Raw genomic sequence first — 19462 nt, 5'->3', positions numbered from 1 at the left:
CTCAACAGCCGTAGTGTAATGGTAAGGTCACACTTCACTCCTGGCCCATGCCCCCAGAGCCCTTTCGCTGTCTAGAATAGGACTTACCTCCTTCCACATATCTATCTTCTCTTCCTCAGATTGATGAGGACATGACTGCCCGAATCAGCATGGCCGACGTCAAGTTCTCCTTCCAATGCCCTGGGCGCATGTATGCACCTGCCTGGGTGGCCCCTGAAGGTGAGTGAGGGCATCGTGTTGGGAGGTAGAGAAGGGCCAACTCAGTAGTAATGGAAGGGAGCAGAGACAGGACAGGCAGCTGGAATAGATAAGTCCTGTTCCTCCAGCTCTGCAGAAGAAGCCTGAAGATACAAACAGACGCTCAGCAGACATGTGGAGTTTTGCAGTGCTTCTGTGGGAACTGGTGACACGGGAAGTACCTTTTGCTGACCTCTCCAACATGGAGATTGGAATGAAGGTGAGAGCACAACTGTATGCACTGGTGTCAGAGGAATGGTGGTGGTAGTGACAATAACTATAGCAGGGCTGGGCTCTTCCCATTTTTGTTAGAATATACGGTAATCCTGTCCTGAGGACTAGAGGCCTCTCCCCACAGGATATTCAAGTCCTGAGACCCATTTTATTTTTCCCTGTATTTGCAGGTGGCACTGGAAGGCCTTCGGCCTACCATCCCACCAGGCATTTCCCCCCATGTGTGTAAGCTCATGAAGATCTGCATGAATGAAGACCCTGCTAAGCGGCCCAAGTTTGACATGATTGTGCCCATCCTGGAGAAGATGCAGGACAAGTAGAGCTGGAAAGTCCTTGCCTAAACTCCAGAGGTGTCAGGACACGGTTAGGGGAGTGTGTCTCCCCAAAGCAGCAGGCTTCTGGTTGCCTCCCCTGCCTCCAATCATGGTACTACCCCAGCCATGGGGCCCATCCCCCTGCCCCCATCCCTACCACTGCAGCCCCCAAAGGGGCTAGGCTCAGAGCTTTGTCACTTGCCACACGGTATCTCCCGGCATGGGAGGGACCAGCCCTGCCTGTCACAATAAAGTTTATTATGAAAACAGGCTGGTGTGGGGACAAGGGGACAGACAAGTACATTTAGGTTGGGTGGCTCAGGTGAAGTAGTGCGGCTTCTTCACATTGATGCCATACTCGCTGAGGGCAGGGGTCAAGTCCTCCATGGTTAGAGTGTACTTGCGGTCCTGAGGGAAGAGGGAAGAGCACCAGCTGAGCATAGGAATCCCAGATTTCAGTCCCAGGTGGGTGACCCTGAGTAGGTCTTTCACCTCCCCTAGGGCTCAGGTTCCCCAAAGGAGTTTCAGGATAAATTAAACCTCCGATGCTGTGGGAGGTAATTACTGATTCAATGAGCCTCCCCTCACACCTTGCTCTTGCTTCGGGAGCTGCCAGAAGCTGTGCCCTTCATTTTGCAGTGCTGTAGGGCATCGTTGGCAATATCTGAGATGAATTTCTGGGCAGCTAGGGAGATGAGCCGAATTCTAGAGAGAAAAAAACCGGTGTGAGAAAGAGATGGGGCAACAAACTCCGCACAAGCACCCAAGACTCTAACTTGCCCAGACTGTACTCACATGCGTGGGTCCGAGGCCTCAAAGCCAGCGCGGTTCAGGTAGTAACCAGTCACTGCATCTGGGATCTGAGAGATCAAGGAGACGACAGTCAGCGTTCGCCCTGTGCAGTGCCGGGCTGAGAGGGTGAGGGAAATGGGTGGAAGGCCTGGCTTTCAGGAAGCTCACAGCTTGGGTGGGCAGAGGGTATAAACCAAAGAGCTAGTAGGGGAGCAAGTACAAAAGGAAGCTAGAAATCCAGGTGGCGTAGCGGAAAGTTGGCCTGACAGCGGGTCAATAGCCTTGTTCAGGCAGGAAGCCCACCGTAGGCGTGTAATCCTCCAGCTGCATCAGGAAGTCCACCAGAGGCGTGCTGGACACCACCGGCTTCACGTCTCCGTTGGCCGCGCTCGGCAGCACGTAAACCCCGTTAGACATGGCCCCCTCCGGGGGCGCCGCGCCGCCCGCCGACACCGGAGCTGGAGGAGAACCAGCAAGCTGAGACACGGAGGTGGGAGGCACGGGGCCCCAGCTAGGTCTGCCTCAAACCCTCTGCCCTCACCCACTATTGGCCCCAAGACCTAGGCGCTGCCCTGACCCTCACCCGTCCCAGTCCTCACCCGCCCCGCGCCGCTCGGCCGGCTCCCCGGCCCGCGCCGCCACGGGTCCCGTGCCCCCTGCCGCAGCTCCAGCCCCAGGTCCCCCTGCCGTCCCCGCAGGGCTGGCCTTGTTCTCCGCAGCGGTGCCGGCGGGCAGCGCTGCGGGGGCCGAGACCGCGGGCGTCGGGCCCGGGGCCGAGGCGGCGGAGCCCGGCGCCGCCTCGGGGTCCGCGCCGGAGCCGCTGCAGCTCATCGGGCCGGTGGGAGAGGCGGCGAACAGAGCCGCTTCCGCTTCCGCTCACGTTACGCACACACCATGGGTAACGTCACACGCCCCGCGCCTCGCCCCTCCCAAGTCGTGTTTGCAGTCTCTCGGGCCTCCCGCGTCCTACTTGTCAGTCTGCCCGCGAAATGGCGCAGACGGGGCACTTCCCACCCCGCTGTACTCTTAGGCCCTTATGCCGGCATAGGAACCGTGAATGTCGAGGACGCTCTTCTGCGGGTCTGGGACCACTTGTGCAACCTGGCGCTTGAAGACTGCTTTCGGACAGTCCTCGACCACCGGTTGCTTGGTAGTCTGCATCCTTTCTAGTTCCCTTACTCAGCCCTTTACGGGTTGGAACGCAAGCCCCACTCCCCTCCAGCTGTCCAGAGAAGTGAGGGCAACAGGACAGCGCACGGTGCTGCTGTAGATGGGGAGGGAAATATTTCAGCTTGAGTAAACCACATATGCAAAATCACAGCGAGTGAGGGTGGGGTTTTCAACGCAACATTTATTTAATTCCCAATTGCCGTAACTGAGCTAGGGCCTGGAAATACAAAGTTAAGTAGGACGAGTTTCTAGTCCTCTAGGCACCAACAGTCTTGGAAAGGGAGGCAAACAGGTAAACAAGCATTTTCAGTACTATGTTGGAGTTAAAATACTAGAGGTAGACACAGTATGCGGTGCAAGGGAGGAAGGGAACGAACATCTACTGCCTACTTCTTTGTGTCAGGCACTCTATCAACTTTATTCCATTTAATTATTCCCTGATTATTGTGAGCGGCAGATATTGATATCCCCACTTAACAGATTAGAGAAAAGATTCAGGGAGATGAACTTACTTGCCCAAAGCTCTCTCGTAGTCTACATCAGAACGAAAAATCAAACAGATTTGGTGTGAAAAAAGCTAAAATTTTTTTAACTAATTTCAACTAACTTCAGAGAGCCAAAAGGTTCACAGGAGGAGGTGACTTCTGAGCTGAGTCTTTAAAAGAATCCTGGAAGCCAATCAGGCAAAGGGAGTCAGAGTTCATGTTAAGGGTGCAGAATATCTTGAGCAAAAGTGAAAGTGGTGGTGGGGGAGGGCAAGGAGAGCAAGGAGGGTAAACACTTTGTTATTCAAGAACAAATAGCAAGGAAAGGATAAGGTTTGTGAATCATAGCAAAAAGCCCAAATTTGATCAGTAATCTTTGAAGGGTTTTAAGTAAATGACCTGATGAGATTTGCATTTTACTCTGGGAAAATGGTTTTGAGGAATGGATGGGCAGGAAGTAAGGACACTTTTTGCAAGGGTCTCTGAACAATTCACAGGGGAGAGAATATGGCTCTAAGCTAATGTAATAGCAGTGGAGATGGAAAGAAGTAGATGAGTTCTAGATATAGTTAGGAAATACAACTGGCAGGACTTGTGTCTTGCTAAAGCTATATTTAAGAGATAAAGTCAGTAGGAGTTATTGATTGACAGTAGTAATGGGGAGGAGGAGGTGAAGGAAATGGGAGTCTAGGATAACACTTAGATTTCTGGCTTGGTTGGAAGAAGCATAGTATCATTTACCAAGAAAGAACACAAGAGAACAGTCTGGAATTGGGAAAGGAGGAAGATGAAGTATTGAGTAGTATACAACTTGCATTTGAGGTATCAATTACTGTTGGATATAAGGTCTGATTTTGTGAGATTGTGATAGCTGTGGATACCAGGTGATTAATTTGTTTCAGGGAACATTGAGAAGAGCAAAAGACTAAAGATGAAGCAATGAAGTATACCAACATTTAGTGAGGAAGGAGAGAATGAACAACGAAGTGGGAACAATCAGAAAAGAAGTTAAGTCCTGAAGCCTAAAGAAGGAGAAGTGGACAGCTCTGACGGAGAGCCCATAAAGCAAAGACTGGGAAGTGAGCACTGGATGAAGCAGCAGGACAACCATTGTTTGTAATTGCCAGGGAAGTAAAGAGTGTAAAAGTGAGAGCAGAGGTCTCATTGCAGTGAACTGAGAGAACATAAAGTGAAAGTGTACACAGAGAGCACAGACAACAGTTTGAAAAAGCTTGGTTGAAAAGAGAAAAGAGAAATAGGAGGGGGTTTGGGTGGGGTAGGTTATAACAGTACTGGTTATAACATCTGTAACACTACTGGTAATAGCATCTGTAAGAGGAACATGAGGCAGGAATAGGGAGACCTGAGCGTGATGGAGCAGGGTAAGGTTGGGAGACACGTCAAGCTCAGAGCATTTCAGGGTTAGGAAGATAAGCTGTCTGCAGCAGTCAGTGGTTGATGGTTCAACAGGGCTTCCAACAGTGCAGAATAAGGGACCGAGCCACCAGCTGGGGGGCAGGGAACGGGTCAAGGGTTGATTAATGTCTTCAGCAGAGCTGGGAAGTTGGGTGTTCCCCAGCCTGTCACAGGATCCCAGCCAGGGCCAGAGCAGAAACCCTGACCCTGCACCTCTTCATTCAGACAGGACTCATGGCAGCCATGGGTTACCTAGGGAAAAGGTGGGCATCACATCTTGTACCAGTACTAACAGACTAAGCTCCCTTACCTTGTATTCACATTTCAGAACCCCATCAGAACTGCCCTCAAGTTCATCTTTGTACTCCCCATATTCATTAAAATGTCCACACCCTTCCCTTCCATACTTACATCAAAGAGTCCCGCCCCACGCTGCTTATAGAGCCTTGGGTTGAGAAAGCCAAGAGGGGGGCGGCCGCTGAGGATTCTATGTTCGTTTATCAGGGATAGTAGCCCACCAAACACTGGAGTAGAGGCCTGCAAAAGTGAGGGTGGGAGTAGAGGTTAGGGGTTCAGAGGAATTGGATTTGGGGGAGGAATGTCTGAAAGGATCAGAGGTCTCTGGAGAGTCAGGGATTCTGGGTGCAAGGTCTTTGTTGAGGGTGAGGATGGTTCCTGAGTGGGGGTTTGGAGCCAGGCTGATTCTTACCGAGGTGCCAGACACCCATGGAATGGGCACGCTGTTGCTGACCACCCAGTAGCCATCGGAGAGTGCGGCCACATCTGGGTAGGCACGGCCACTGGCATTGAAGTAACTAGATGGTGGTACATGAGGACTGGAACTCAGGAACTGGGCTACAGCTTCCTCCTGAAAGGTGTTGTTGAGTGAGTCTTGTATGCTGAACTGAGGATCCCTCCCACCCATCCATCCACACAAATACACATACACACCTGGTATGAAGGCTGCGGGAACACATTGCTGAAGCCACCCCCACTGATGTAGTCAACGATCTCATTTGTGACTCTGAATGGGTTCTGGAAGGATGTGCCTCCCACTGTGGTGACATAGGGGCTGAGAGCAGAAGACAACACTCTGTTTGTCGGGGTGCCCAGGGGACCTCCAAAATATGTGGAGATGGGTAAGTATGGGCTGGGTCTTGCTAGAGGCACTGGACTCTGGGGGGAAGCATGTACATGGGGGAAGACTAAGAGGTTTTGCGCCCTTGGGGCATGGCCTGAGGTGACGGTGCACACTGTTCTCTACAGCACATTCACCAAATCTTCTACTAAAATGCTTGGGAACTGAGAAAGAGGAATACTGGGAGCTGCGTTTTACTCAGGAGCCGAGGGACCTAGACCTATAGGAAGAAGAGGGGAGTGCAGTAACCAGAGCTGGTTAAACTGAGGGCTGAGCTACAGGAGCACCTGGTGGGGTCAAGGCAAAGATTCCAGATTATGAGGTCATAGATGGAAGATTGGTGGTCACAAGTAAGTGATGAGCTGGAGTGCTTACCTAGAGGCAGGGAAGCTGGGACGGAACTGGTGTCTTCCAGAGACAGACCAACACCCAGCCCCACTGTCACCTAGAGAAACACCAAGTTTAGCACTCAGATTAATTGGTCAGAGCTTGATATGTGTGTTCAGATGTCAGCGAAGAAATTAAAGAGTTATTACTGCAAGAGGTCAAAGTTTAGAGGTCAGATCAGTGGTCCCTGTTGAGTTCAGATTATAAGTCAGAGATCACAAGAGTTCCTGTGGGGTCAAAGTTTAGAGTAGGAGGTCACCTGATGCAAAGAGCAGGGTGAGACCCCGAGCGGCAGCCTTCATCAACTCGGTGTTGACCCGCTGGATGTAGGCGCTGCTGAGGGAGTCCTCATCATCTCCATAGCTCACGGTGTGCACATGTGGCAGGGCTGACTCATTACTGAGCACCAGGAGCCACTGCAGGAAGGGCTCTTGTGACTCATGCCGGCCTGGATTTGGGAGGTGGGGGAAAGCACAAGGGCAATCATTTGGGAGGTTGTCAGGATCTCTTTCTCTCTCATGGGATTTCCTTGAGGGAGTAGTGATCAACACTCCCCACCACCCACCTCCCCACCAACCAGTCCCCTTGGCAGTACCAGGGCTACTGTAGACCCAAGTGGAGATGTTGGCGCCGGCACTCATTAGGTACTCCACATCTAGACTGGCCTCGATCCCAGCCCGGCCCCGGCCCTGTTGTCCAACCACACGGGCTACTGACGCTTGGTGTGCAAAGTTCCCACCAAAGAGGCGCATGAACTCAGCCAGGTCTGAGTCATGGAAATACTGTTCCAGAAACTACAAAGGGAATCAGAGCAGATATCATCGGTCAGAGGATGCAGCCTCAAAGTCAGGGCAGGGGACACTGCTCCAGGTCACAGGATAGTGGGTGAGAACCCAGGGGTGGAGTCAGGGAGCAAGCCCCACACTGGGGAGGCACCTTGGGTAGGGTGTGAGGCCCCTGGAGCTCTCTGCACAGCTCACCTGGGCACAGGCTTGGCTGTTGTTGGTTGTGCCGGAGCCCACGTCTTGTGCTGTCAAGTTGTATCGCTGACGGATCACGGATGGGGTCACGCCCAAGTGCAGGCCAACAGTCCCTGACACCTGTGGCTCAGGGCGTTGCCTCAGGGATGATGTGGGGGGAAAGCGGTGCAGCCCCCCCACTGTGGGGAGGGGTCAGCCTTGAGGAGGAGATCTTTTAGACTCCAATCCCCACTTTACCACTGACCCCACCCCACGCCCGCCATGGCATCTAAACTTTTCCAGCCCCTGGCTCTATGTGCTTCAACCCCCACCAGCCCCACTTGGTGTTACCAAAGTCCACATGAGGGGCCAAGGCCTTCGGGAGCTGGTATGGACGTGGGGACCTTATAACATGGATCTCTCCAGGTCCCCCCACATAGCGATGAAACTCAGCCCCAGAGAGCAGCAGTTCTGCCTGTCTGGAGGTCAGAGATCAGAAAACAGAGGTCAGAAAGCATGGACAAGAGCAGAGGAGGCTGCCTGAGCATCACTGTTCGTTGTTGTCTCCCCATGTGTTAGCTCTTACCCACAAGTACCTGCCCCCCCTCACCCTAGGTCTCAGTTCTCTCCCATTGGGGTGACATGTCTCCCTGATGGGATGATTGGTACCCTCCATGGGGCAATCATTCCCTCTCACCGGACACTCAGCCAGCAAGTCAGAAAGTCCCGTGTAGTCACTGAATGGCAGTTCTGGGCTCCAGCGGCCAAAAGCCATTTTTGGACTGTGCGGAAGGTCAATGGTGATGGCCGGACCAGTTCAGCCACATCCTCTAGGGTCAGGTATTTTCCTGCATAGATTCAGTAGAGGATCTTGCCTTCATTCATTGCTTTTCCAAGTTGCCTTTTTGTACCTCAACCAGGAGACATTGGGACTTCCCAGGAAAACTGGAACAGGGTCTTGAGGGATGGGTGAGAACTTTCTAGCAAAAAGGCAGGTTGTACAGGTGCAAGCTATATTTGGGGGCCAGGGGAAGAAAAGACTAGGGAGACTTGGAATGCTATGGCCAGAAATATGGATTTACCCTAAAGGTCACAAGTTTGCAATTGCTGCATCAGAGCATGTATTGCCATGATCATAACCAACAAGTAAGGTTAAGAAGTTAAAATTTTTCATTTTAAGTTTATTTGCAGTAAAAGTTTTCAAAACTTTCAGAACCAATTATAAGATGACACCTAATTTAGTTCCAGTCTTCATACTTGTTTTTAAGCTTAACGTGATAGCGTGTCACTATTTTCCTGCACAGCACCAGGCACATAGCTCCGGGGTAAATCTGAGACTGCCCCCCCCACACCCCTCCCCACCCCCCAACCTGAAGGGCTTCATGCAGGGGAGGGACACTATCCAGCATGACCACTGGAGCAAAACACTGTTTTAGAGCAGAGTAGGGAGCATGGTGGGGAGTGGGGTGGAGGGGAAGAGACTGCAGACCGCTCAGGGGGCTGGGCAGCAGTCTGGGTGCAAGAAAAAAACAAATGTATTGGCAGTAACAGGCAATGGTAAAAAGTGGACGAGGCCCTTTCAGAGCTGAACTGACAGCCCTTGAGTCTGACTGGAGGAGGAAATGGGCATGTTGTGGGAAGGTAGGTAAGGAATTTGAGTTGATGGGTACCTATCTGTACTGCATACTACTTCCCAATCTGTCTGGTAGCTGGTGAGTAGTAGAGTCAGAATCTGAATCCAGATCTGATCACACAGACTGTGCTCTTAATTTTCAGGTTTCTAGCCTGACACACGTGGAAAGTTTTTGGGGGAAGAATTTGAGTGAGTTTTGGACAGTTTATTTCCAGTTCACTTTTTTAAATTCAGAAACTCTTTGACGAGAGCCACTGCTATTCAACTGCCCTATATCACCACCTCCCCAGGCACCCAGAGCACGACCCTGACATTACGTGCACCATCCCACGCTCAGCCAAGCCCTGGGTCCCTCCATTGCATCCCACATCCCAGCCCCAGTCCCAGTAGGCACCGTAACGAGGAGAGCCGGGATCCGACACAGCCTGCACCAGCTCGGATAATCTTTCCACGTTCTGCTGTCTCAGGGCAAAAGTGAGACTCAGCTCTTCCTCAGAGTCTACACGGCCCAGGGACACCCAGCCTGGGGGCAACCTGCAGGGTCAGGAGTCATGAACATGGTCTTTGTTAGTGTGGGGATGGAAGGTTCAGGATTAGAGGCTGAGACCTGGGGTAGGATCCCAGAGGCAGATACGGCTCACAAGAGGTGAATGATCAAGGACTGAGCCTGGCAACTGGGGATAAGACTTTGCAGTGGATACCAGGAGCTGGTAAGAGGTTGAGGGAGGCTGGGACGAAGACAGTGGGTGCAAAACAGGGCATAGGGAAGGGGAAGGTCTGTGCTAAGTCAACTTACGCCAGCTGCTGGTCAGGCTCCGGGCTGTAACTGCATTTGCCAGTGACGAAGAGGGCAAGGAGCCCTAGGAAGCTGCAGAGGCAGCAGGCGGGTTTTAGCCGGAGCTGGACTGTCACTGCGTTCCCACCCTCCAACACGTACTCCCTCCAACATGATCCCCTCCTCCCAGGGCCCCCTAATTCTCACCAGGCTTGGAGTCTCATTCTGCCTTTCTGGAGGTCTGCTGTCATGTGACAGAACACGTGAGCTCTAATATTCCACCACCGGCATCTGCCTAGAAACTGGTGACTGTGCTGGCTCCTCCCTCAAATGGGTGGTCCTGAATGCTGGAGAATGGGTGGAGCTGCCACCAGGATCCTTCCTCCGTGGCTCAAGGAGCACTGGGTAAGTCCAGGGCTCCCCACTGCTGCCAGAGTCCAGCCAGCACTCACCGTGGGGGTATAGGGCAGTGCTGAAGAGAGGGGCTCTGGGGCACACAGACCCACAGACATGGGTTCCTGCTTAGCTATATGGTATCAGGAAAGCCACTCAACCTCCTGGAGCCTAGGCTTCATTTAGAATATGAAAGCCATTGTATTAAAAGTCCTCTGTCTCATAGGGTTGCAGTGAAAATTCACAGCGATAAAGCAGACACACTGCTCACCAGAGCCTGATGAGGAAAAGGTTCAACAAGCTTGAGCTCTTATTACATGTGGACCCTCAAGCCTAGAGTTGATCATCCCCAAGATCTCTCCCCATTGGCCAATACCTCTCTAGGTCACTGCTACATCTCCCTGGCCTCCGGCCCTTGTTAGAAGGAAAGGCCAAGTGCAGAGATGTGATAGCCTCAGGCTAGGCCCGGGCTCCCAGTGCCATCCCCACCCCAGATGCCCCTGCGTCCAATACCCCTCCGTGCCTCCTGAGGTGTCCACAATGTATAGGGTGCCTTGCAATCACCCCCCCCCCCCATCCTGACAGCTCCCACAGAGTACAGCCGGACACTGGATACAAACTGCAGTTTATTAAGGCTCCAGAGTGAGAATTGGCACTTGGTTCTGGGCAGGGGCAGGGGTCAGTGGAACCCAAAGGAGCTGGGCCTGAACAGGTTGGAGGGACCTCCCCCCATCCTCCCTACCCCCCAATAAATAAAGTCTCAGCTCCACCTCAAGGTGCTGGCACAGGGCAGGAAGCCCTCACTGAGGAGAACCCAGGGCTGCTGCCTCCTTCATACTTCTCCCCACACTGGACCTGGCCCTGGGTCAGTGCCAAACAGGGCCTCTGTGGCACTGGTGCTCTGATGGGGCCAGGGTGAGATGTGGGACCTGCTGCCACTGGAGGAGTTTAGGATGGGGAGCTGGCCTCCCCCGTGGCCAATCATGGTCCGAGGCTGCCCAGGGCAGGCTCAGATGGGGCCTGCATTGGGGACACTGTGCGCATCCCAGGTCGGGGCCCAGCCTGGGCCACAGCTAGATGTGCAGCTCCGTGTCATCAGGTGGCTCCAGGCCAGACTCTTGGCTGAGTGCTGAGGCTGAGGGGCCCTGGGCCACCCCAAATGGTGAGACAACGGGTGAGCGAGCAGCCAGAGGAGACAGTGAGGGAGAGAAGCTGGGGGACATGGCAGCTGAGGATAGGGAACCTTCGTGGCTGATGGGGGAGCGGTGAGAAGCTGGTGGGAAGATGGCCCGGGTTGCAGCCGTGCTGGCTGGCTTAGGGGGCACAGACTTGGCTCCTGGGTGGGCCACAGCAGTGATGAGGGGTGGTGGGTCAATACGGGGAGCCGGGGGACATGGCCGAGCTTCATCCTTGAGCCGGGCAATCTCTGTGAAGACACTGGCCAGTGGCTGGAACTGAGGGCACCAGCTCAGCAGGTAGTCCCAGTTATAGCTGCCACGGAGCTCCTCCTCACCAGCCACAATGGCCGTCAGTGCACCTGCCACACATGGCTTGCCATCTGCTGGGAAGCCATAGTCCCCGGTGGGTGCAGGGCTCAGGCCACAGCCCCCCAGGAAGGCTGTGGCAGTGGCTGGTGGGCCCTCTTCTCGGTACAGAGTGGCTCCTGCACCTGGCAGCAGCAGCCCTGCCTTGCGGCCCTTATACCAGGTATCAGGGGCAGGTGGCTCACAGGATGTGTCACTCAGCCCGTCTGCATCCTGCTGGATGCCTGAGTCGGGGCCACGGGCAGCCAAGGAAGAAGCCACACTGGCCACACGTGGGAATTCATTGATCATGCGGATCTCGTCATCCTCTGCAGCCTCTGCTGAGCCTCTACCACTTGAGTGTGAAGGGTCCAGGGAGCCACCACGGGGGTAGGGTCCTCCAGCTCCTGGCCCACCATAGCTGGGGAGAGTCTGGTGATAGAGGTGCTCTGAGGGCGGTGGGCTGGGCGGCTCTCGGCCTAGCTTCTGCAGAGAGCCACTGGCCAGGGGCGCTGCCTGTGACATTGGACCGGGTGCTGCCTCAGCCTTGCGGCTACGGGCCCGCACCAGCCCTAGGACCAGTGCTGCTAGAGCAAGCACCACCACAACTCCCAGGGAGGCCGCCACAGCCCCCACCAACAGCAGGTTGAGGTCAGGTGCCAGGCCCAGGGCAGTATGGGTGATATCTACAGTCACAGGCACTGTGGCACTCCGGGAACCAGGCAGAGGCCCCCGTGCCACCACCTCCAGCCTCAGCTCCCGTGGTGCCTCACGTCGTGTCCGGCCTCCACTCCCAGAAGTGCCTGTCCCGCTGCCTGGTGCCCGACTGTCCACTCGAAGGTAGAGAGCACCTGTAGTCTGGTTGATACCAAAATAGGGGGAAGAGGTGGCAAGGGAATAGAGCACCAGGCCATCGGCACCTCCATCCTCATCTGTGGCCTGCACATGACCCAAGTTGTAGCCACGCCGGGCACCTTCTGGCACCTGGAAGTGGAAAGCTGGAGCCAGGAATACTGGGTCATACTCATCCTCCCCTGTCACCAGCACCGACACAGTGACCGAGGCTGAGAGATTCCCGGCATCGGCAGCACCCACCAGCAGCTGGAAGCTTCCCGTATGCTCATAGTCGAAGGCCACTCGTGCCCTCAACTCTCCTGTTGAGCTGTTCAGTGCAAATGCTTCACGGCCCTCAGGCCCTGGCCCGGCCTCCAACAGGCTGTAGCGGAGCCTTCCGAAAGCCCCAGCATCCCCATCAATCGCATGCAGAGTGGTCACAAGAGTGCCTGGAGGCTGGTTCTCTGCCAGGCTGGTGCTGAGCAAGCTCAAAGGGAAGACTGGGCCATGGTCATTCACATCCTGGACTTCGACAGTCACTGGTGCCAGAGCGAAGTGTGTCCCAGCAGGGTCGGCAGCCTGCACTACAAGCTGATGTCGAGACTGGGTCTCACAGTCCAAGGGGTGGGCGAGTCGCAAGGCACCTGAACTCTCATCCAGCTCAAAGAGCCCAGAAGGGTCACCTGAGCTGAGCGTGAAACGCACAAGGCCATGAGGACCCGGGTCAGCGTCAGAGGCCTCCACATGCAGCAATTCAACTCCAATGGGTGTGTCCTCAGGAACTGCCATGCGGTAGGATGCTTGAGTGAAGACAGGTGGGTTGTCATTGACATCCAACACAGTGACAGTGACAGGAACAGCTGAACTGCGAGGTGGCTGGCCCCGGTCAGCTGCAGCCACAGTTAAGTTGTACTGGGTTAGGCTTTCAAAGTCTAGAGGCTCAAGCAACACCAGGCAGCCCAATGCCCGGGGACCTAGTCCATCACCTTCACCAGCCTCAGCCAGCCGGGGTTCCAGCTGGAAAGCTCGGCCTCGGTTGCCACTGACGATGCTATAGTCCACGGTGGCATGGGCGCGGCTTTCATCGGCATCTGTAGCCTCCAAGGTGAGCAGGGTGGAACCAGGGGGCAGATCCTCAGTCACAGCCACACGGTAGTGTGGCGATGTGAAGCTAGGGGTATGGTCATTCTGGTCCTGCAGCTGCACATGCACTGTGGCTCGTGCTGCCCGGCCTGGCATCCCATGATCTCGTGCTTCTAGCACCACGTCTACCACTCCTGGCCCCTCATGGCCCAAGGCCACTGTTCCCACTGTTGTGAACAAGGTCCCTGAGATGAGAAGGGAATGGAGAGAAATATGCATTCAGCAGAGACTGTAGGTGAGCAGAGGGGTGATCCTTTGGGGCCTAGGAAATGGCCTTGAAAGTCAGACTCCAGGGAATAGCCTGCGCTGGGAGTTTATGAAATGGTTTCCAGGATTCAGGAAATGGCTTCTAGACATGCAGTCAAGACAGGGTTTAAAATAGAGACTAAGGAGGGGAAATTTTTCTCTCTGGGTCAGGGATCCAGGAGTTAAGAATTCAGGCAAGAAATTCTAGGAATGAGGTCAAAATATGGCCCATCACAGTCAAAGATAAGGGGTCAGATCCTGGGAAGGACGTACCATTGTTGGGGTCAACACTGAAGCCCTCAGCAGGGGAAGCCAGGTGGTAGGAAATGTGACCATTGGCACCTGAATCCTGGTCAGTGGCAGAGACGGAGAGAATGGCACTGCCTGGGGGGGTGTGTTCAAGCAGTGTCACCTGAGGGGTGAAGACAAGTGTTTATGGCCAAGCTTCCCAGCTGCCCTACTGTCCACTCAGCCTATGTTCTAGAGCCTGATCCCATGAGCCCTGCTGGGCATCCATGCCAGCTTGAAGCCCATACTCAGTACTCAAACTTCCCACCTTCCTCCATTTCTGGGCACAGGATGAAGTACCTAGACACATTTCCTAGGACGTGGAAGACTGGTTTGAGATGGGACCCTCCCATCCTCAGGGCTCCATCCTCAGGTCAGTTCCAATATCCAGCCCTCCCTCCCCCCGCTCAGACACTTCTAGCTGTGTCACTTCCTTCCAATGTGAACAACACTGGGCCCAGGTGTGGGGACATCTGGCTACATCAATACCTGGTAGAGGCTCTGCGAGAAGGCAGGTGCATTGTCATTGACATCCTCCACAAACACTGTGAGGTTAGCATGGCCCTCATGAGGCCCGTCATGTGCCAGCAGTTGCAGGTGGTAGCGGTCACGTTGCTCAAAGTCCAGGGGGCCCGTGAGTGAGAGGCGGCCTCCATAGCGACCTATGCTGAAGGGATCCTGGGGTCCAGATGGGCTCAGCACATACCACAGCACGGGTCCTGAGTCCACATCATTCCCTGTTACCTGTGCAATCTCTGAGCCCAAGAGCGTATCTGTAATACATAGGACATGTGTGTCTGGCATGGTCCCAGACACCCCTGGAGCCCCAGGGTAGGGTACAGTGCCACCCTACTACCCTTTGTACCTCTCACTTTACCCAGCCCTCACCTTCTGACACTCGGAGCTCCCAGGGCTGGGGGATGGTGGGGCGATTATCATTGGTGTCGATGACCATCACCGTCAGGGTAGCTGAGCCCACCAGGGCTGGGCTTCCTCGGTCTGTGGCCATCAGTACCAGTCTGGACACAGAGAACAAACAAGAGTGGGGCCTGGGGATAAGGGAGAACCTTGGGCAGGGCTAAGAGGACACCCGACAGGCTAGAGGTCTGGGGGACTCAGGATGTGGCCTAGGAGTTGATGGGGGGGGGGGAGACAGGGCAGGGCTTGAAACTGGATGGACACAGGATGGGGTGTCAGGAGTCTACAGAGCCAGGCTTTACCGTGTTTCAGCCCATATCTCACGGTCCAGGATGGCTGTGGTAGTAATAGTGCCCGTGGCTGGGTCTACATGGAACAATCCCCATGCTGGCTGGGATGCGGCCAGACTATAAGAGATCTGTCCACTGGGGCCTTGGTCCAGGTCATCTGCCTCCACCTGGTGGGAGGAGGAGGCTGCTGGCACTGAGCTGGCCACAGACAAGTCTGGCCAGCCCTGCCCCCCATCTTCCCATCACACCCCACACCTGCAGCAAGGGTCCCTCCAAGGGCCTGGACTCAGGCAGGAAGGCCACATAGTGGGGCCGCAGGAAGCGGGGAGCATTGTCATTGGTGTCTTGCAGGGTTAGGGTCAGCACAGAAAAGGCAAAGGCTCCCCCGCTCTCTGCTTGCAGGACCAGTCGCAGTCGTGGGCTTGCCTCGAAGTCCAGCCCCTCTGCTGAACGAACTGTGATGGCTCCTGTGGGGGGCGGCAGAAAGCATCACGGATAGCTCTTGCTTGCCCTGGAGCCTGCCTCACTGAGGCCCTTCCTCAAGGGTAGCCCCTACACAACCAGAGCTTTCTCAGGCCCAGGAAGCTTCCCCAGGAGCCTGTTCCCTCACAGAGCCCCTGCTCCTGCCCCTTACCTGTACTAGGCTGGATGGAGAAAGTCCCTCTCTCATTCCCACTGAGAATGCTGTAGGTGATTGGTCCATTTGAGCCCCCTGCATGGACAGCCTTGGGGGAGACAATGGGAGTCCCTGCGGAGATGATGGTATTGGTTGGACAGTGAGCACCAGACTAATGTCTCCACTAGGAGACATTTTTAGTAGGTAACCCCAGCTCATCCAGGGATACAAAGCTGGGAGACATTATTGGGGACCCACCTGGGGGTGCATTCTCACGGAGCATGGCTTCACTACTAGCCCGAGGGAAGCGGGGTCCACGCTCAGACTCCCCCTGCAGCCCAACAATGACCACACCAGTGGCAGAGCGAGCGGGACGGCCAAGGTCGGTGGCCACGATGAAGAGGACACGATCCCGGGGACCCAGGGCTACAGGGGAGCGGGCCACACGTATTTCACCGGTGTAAGAGTCCACAGTGGTGCCAGGCGGTGGTGTGCCTGCCAGCCGGTATAGGATAGAGGCATTAGCACCAGCGTCACGGTCTTCAGCTCGCAGAGTGGCCAGAGGCAGGGTTGGGGTGCTGAGGCTGGGGCCTGGGCGGGGCAGACGCAGCCTTAGGGGACTGGTGGGGAAGGTGGGTGCGTGGTCATTGACATCACGGACTGTGATGGTGACAGGTACCGTGGTGCTCAGGGGCCCAGCTGCTGCACCATCCACTGCACTCACAGAAAAGGCATAGCTGGGACACTGTTCTCTGTCTAGAACTGTGGCTGTGCGCAATTCCCCAGAGCTGGGCTCCAGCAGGAAGGCTCCTGCTGCACCTGTACCCAGGTAGTAGGTCACACGGCCATTGGCCCCAGCATCAGGGTCATGAGCCTGTAGCTGCAGCAACAGGGTCCCTGCAGGTGCATCCTCAGGCACCTCCACAGAGTAGGCAGGCACAGGGAAGGCTGGAGCATGATCATTGGCATCCAGCACGGTCACTGTCACAAGTAGAGTGGCACTGAGAGCTGGCTGGCCTCCATCCCGGGCCTCTATCTGCAGCTGGAATGCTGGCTCCACCTCTCGGTCTAGTGGCCTCATGGTGCCAAATTCCCCAGAAGCTAGGTCTAGGATGAAGGCTCCTGATGGGTCCCCATCTGCAGAGAAGTACATGTGCATATAAACGTGTGAGTCCATGGGAATGGGAGTGATTTACAGGCAACAGCAAATAGGACAGAGTGGTGGGGAGAGAAACTGGGAGAAAGGCAGAGAAAAGAACCACAGAAGATAAAGGAAGATATGCTAAAGCAACCCTTCTCAGAGTGTGTTTGGAGACTCCTTCCAGGGAATATATAAGATCAAACTAGTTTCATATCAATACTAAGACATTATATGCCTTTTAAATTCTTAGTATTTCACAAGTGTACAGTGGAATCCAAATACTACATGACATGTGATGACATCACTTGGATAGTTAATGGAATGTGTGCTTATGATTCTTACATCTTCTAGAGTATAGGCAAAAAGTTTAGAACATAAACATGTTTTCAGAGACTCAATTTGGTTTTTGCTGGCTTACCTTTAGTTACACCTGCTATAATCTTTGCAATCTCATTGCTGTCCAGCAAATTATTTGAACCTCTAATACTTCTTTGTACTTATGTAGAAATATGGCAAGCAGTACTTCACTGGCTTGTTTTACAATAACATTTTAAAATTTTTCTCAAAAAAAACCCACAAAAAATGGGGCGCCTGGGTGGCTCAGTCAGGTAAGCATCTGATTCTTGATTTTGGCTCAGGTCATGATCTCACAGTTCATGAGTTTGAGCCCCGCATCAGCCTCTGTGCTCACAGTGCAGAGTCTGCTTGGGATTCTGTCTCTCCCTCTCTCTCTCTCTCTCAAAATAAATAAACTTTAAAAAAATAATAAAAAATAGTTCTTAGCTTTAATGTCTAGTATAATAAGTATTTATGTAATGTGCTTATTATAAATATGTATTTATATATGTATTCATATATATGTATAATAATGTATCACATTATTATATCAATAAATATTGATATCACATAAACAAAAATGCTTAGAATTCTCAAAAACTAAGAATATTAAGAGTTACTGAAAGCAAAAAGTTTAAGAACAAGTGCTCTACAGAGACAAGAAAAAAAAAGAAACAGGAAAATAAAGACAGAGACACAAAGGGAGGTAAAGAACTGAAGAGACATAGAAAGAGACACAGAAACACATATATACATGAACAAAAAAGTAGGAGACAAAGAGAAGGGAAAGGAAACCCAGACACACTGTGGCTGACATAAGCCAACAAGGAGTAGAACTGGGCAAGTGGGTGCCGGATGAGTGGGTGTGGGACAGTTCTCACCCAGGATGCGGTACTGCAGCTGCCCGTTGGCTCCCACATCTGGGTCAGAGGCCCGCAGCACAGTAAGGGTCTGGGGGTCCTGGCCCTCGGGCACCTCCAGGGAGAGGTGGGCACTCCCAAAGGTTGGGGCATGGTCATTCTCATCCTCCACGGCCACCCGCACTGTGACATGGGTCAAGAGTGGGGGCGAGCCCCTGTCTCGGGCATACACTGTGGGGAAGCAAAATCAATGAGATCTAGCCTGCTCCCATCCCATGGAGAAACCCATACCACACATCGTTCACACATGTTCACCAGGTGTATATATGAGCCAGAAAATGTCCATCTCTCCACACTCTGCAAGCACATGGGTGCCTACACATATACATGCACACATAAATATACAAGTCAGAAGATGTTTTTTTCCTTCTAATCTCCCAAACTTAGTGCATGCAAGATGTATCTTGGATGGGTAGTAGTGTGACAGAAAAGGCACTAAGTGAGATATCAAAAACGTGGGTTCAAGTCCCAGTTCTACCACTTCCAAGCTGTGTTAGCTTGCACAAATCACCTAACCTCTCTGGTACAATCAATAGGTTTCTCTGTTAAATGGCCACAGTATAATCTGAGGGAATCCTAAAGAGCACAGCTGTGACATTATGTATTTGAGACTTCGTGTGATGACAATGGGGACAGTCTAATAGTCAGATCACCTCGCAATCTGCCCCAAGATGATCCAAAAATATAACAAGCTGTGCTGTAATAGGTGGAAGCTTCTAGAAGGTACTTTGGAGCATCTACCCATGTAACACTGGCTGTTTATAACACCTCAGGCTTTTGGGGTCCTGTCAGTGTGTACCTGTTAAGTTGATCTCCTCCTGTTCTTCCCGGTCCAGGGCCCGAAGAGTTGTGAGAACTCCAGTCTCTGGGTCCAGGGAGAAGCTTTCGCCAGAGATGCCTCCATAAGTCACTTGCCCATTGGCCCCTGAAGAAGGGCAGCAAGGAGGGGGGGGGGGTCAGCGGGTAAATACACCTTTTCCTTCCAGATGTACCTCTCTCCACTCATCCCCTCAGGTCTTACCCAGGTCTGGGTCGGTCGCCCGCAGAGTGAGCAGAGAAGTGCCAGGCGGGCTGTTCTCACGCAAGAGGACGCTGTACTCTTGCTGCTGGAAAGCGGGTGCCTCGTCGTTGACGTCAGCAACACTGACAGTCAGGAGCTGCGTGGCTGAGCGCGGAGGGGAGCCGTGGTCGGAGGCCACCACCGTCAGTACGTGCTCAGCTCGCTGTTCGCGGTCCAGGGACCGCACCACCGACAGCGCTCCTAGGTGAGCGGG

General features: G+C 53.7%; 4 protein-coding genes and 1 long non-coding RNA gene across 5 annotated transcripts in view; 2 read left to right on the top strand and 3 right to left on the bottom strand.

Annotated features, from left to right (window-relative positions):
* ILK (integrin linked kinase) overlaps nucleotides 1-1054 on the top strand; it is a 6462-nt gene extending 5408 nt beyond the window's left edge. The window contains 3 exon segments of the mRNA XM_049651042.1: nucleotides 1-219; nucleotides 327-457; nucleotides 642-1054. The exon segment at nucleotides 1-219 is cut by the window's left edge and continues 116 nt beyond it. Coding sequence (XP_049506999.1) covers nucleotides 1-219; nucleotides 327-457; nucleotides 642-791 — 500 coding nt within the window. The 3' untranslated portion in view covers nucleotides 792-1054.
* TAF10 (TATA-box binding protein associated factor 10) lies at nucleotides 1027-2433 on the bottom strand. Its single transcript, XM_049651069.1, has 5 exons — nucleotides 2177-2433; nucleotides 1881-2035; nucleotides 1581-1645; nucleotides 1376-1490; nucleotides 1027-1193 (listed from the first exon to the last, which is right to left on the bottom strand). Exons 1-5 carry the CDS (start codon nucleotides 2406-2408, stop codon nucleotides 1104-1106), a joined length of 657 nt encoding a protein of 218 aa, XP_049507026.1. The 5' UTR covers nucleotides 2409-2433; the 3' UTR covers nucleotides 1027-1103.
* On the top strand, nucleotides 2429-4389 carry LOC125936783 (uncharacterized). The gene is made up of 2 exons (XR_007462122.1): nucleotides 2429-2727; nucleotides 4135-4389. It is a non-coding gene; the product is annotated as an uncharacterized LOC125936783 (long non-coding RNA).
* Nucleotides 2909-9802, bottom strand: TPP1 (tripeptidyl peptidase 1). Its single transcript, XM_049651009.1, has 13 exons — nucleotides 9748-9802; nucleotides 9562-9633; nucleotides 9160-9299; nucleotides 7830-7980; nucleotides 7484-7611; nucleotides 7154-7332; nucleotides 6769-6967; nucleotides 6433-6621; nucleotides 6162-6231; nucleotides 5600-5720; nucleotides 5358-5516; nucleotides 5060-5185; nucleotides 2909-4900 (listed from the first exon to the last, which is right to left on the bottom strand). The coding sequence occupies exons 1-13, from the start codon at nucleotides 9789-9791 to the stop codon at nucleotides 4760-4762; spliced, it is 1719 nt and encodes a 572-aa protein (XP_049506966.1). The 5' UTR covers nucleotides 9792-9802; the 3' UTR covers nucleotides 2909-4759.
* Nucleotides 9803-10546: 744 nt separating this feature from the next.
* Nucleotides 10547-19462, bottom strand: part of DCHS1 (dachsous cadherin-related 1) — a 34261-nt gene continuing 25345 nt past the window's right edge. Inside the window, exons 11-21 of the mRNA XM_049650979.1 lie at nucleotides 19210-19449; nucleotides 18988-19113; nucleotides 18150-18359; nucleotides 16050-16928; nucleotides 15810-15923; nucleotides 15431-15642; nucleotides 15188-15342; nucleotides 14856-14986; nucleotides 14457-14740; nucleotides 13953-14091; nucleotides 10547-13618 (exon numbers count right to left, since the gene is read on the bottom strand). Coding sequence (XP_049506936.1) covers nucleotides 11007-13618; nucleotides 13953-14091; nucleotides 14457-14740; nucleotides 14856-14986; nucleotides 15188-15342; nucleotides 15431-15642; nucleotides 15810-15923; nucleotides 16050-16928; nucleotides 18150-18359; nucleotides 18988-19113; nucleotides 19210-19449 — 5102 coding nt within the window. The 3' untranslated portion in view covers nucleotides 10547-11006. The remainder of the gene's footprint in view (nucleotides 13619-13952; nucleotides 14092-14456; nucleotides 14741-14855; nucleotides 14987-15187; nucleotides 15343-15430; nucleotides 15643-15809; nucleotides 15924-16049; nucleotides 16929-18149; nucleotides 18360-18987; nucleotides 19114-19209; nucleotides 19450-19462) is intronic.

This window comes from Panthera uncia, chromosome D1 (genome assembly GCF_023721935.1).
Source record: "Panthera uncia isolate 11264 chromosome D1, Puncia_PCG_1.0, whole genome shotgun sequence".
NCBI classification, from domain to species: domain Eukaryota; kingdom Metazoa; phylum Chordata; class Mammalia; order Carnivora; family Felidae; genus Panthera; species Panthera uncia.
The sequence above is the reverse complement of the archived record's forward strand: the minus strand, read 5'-3'. Positions and strand labels throughout refer to the sequence as shown.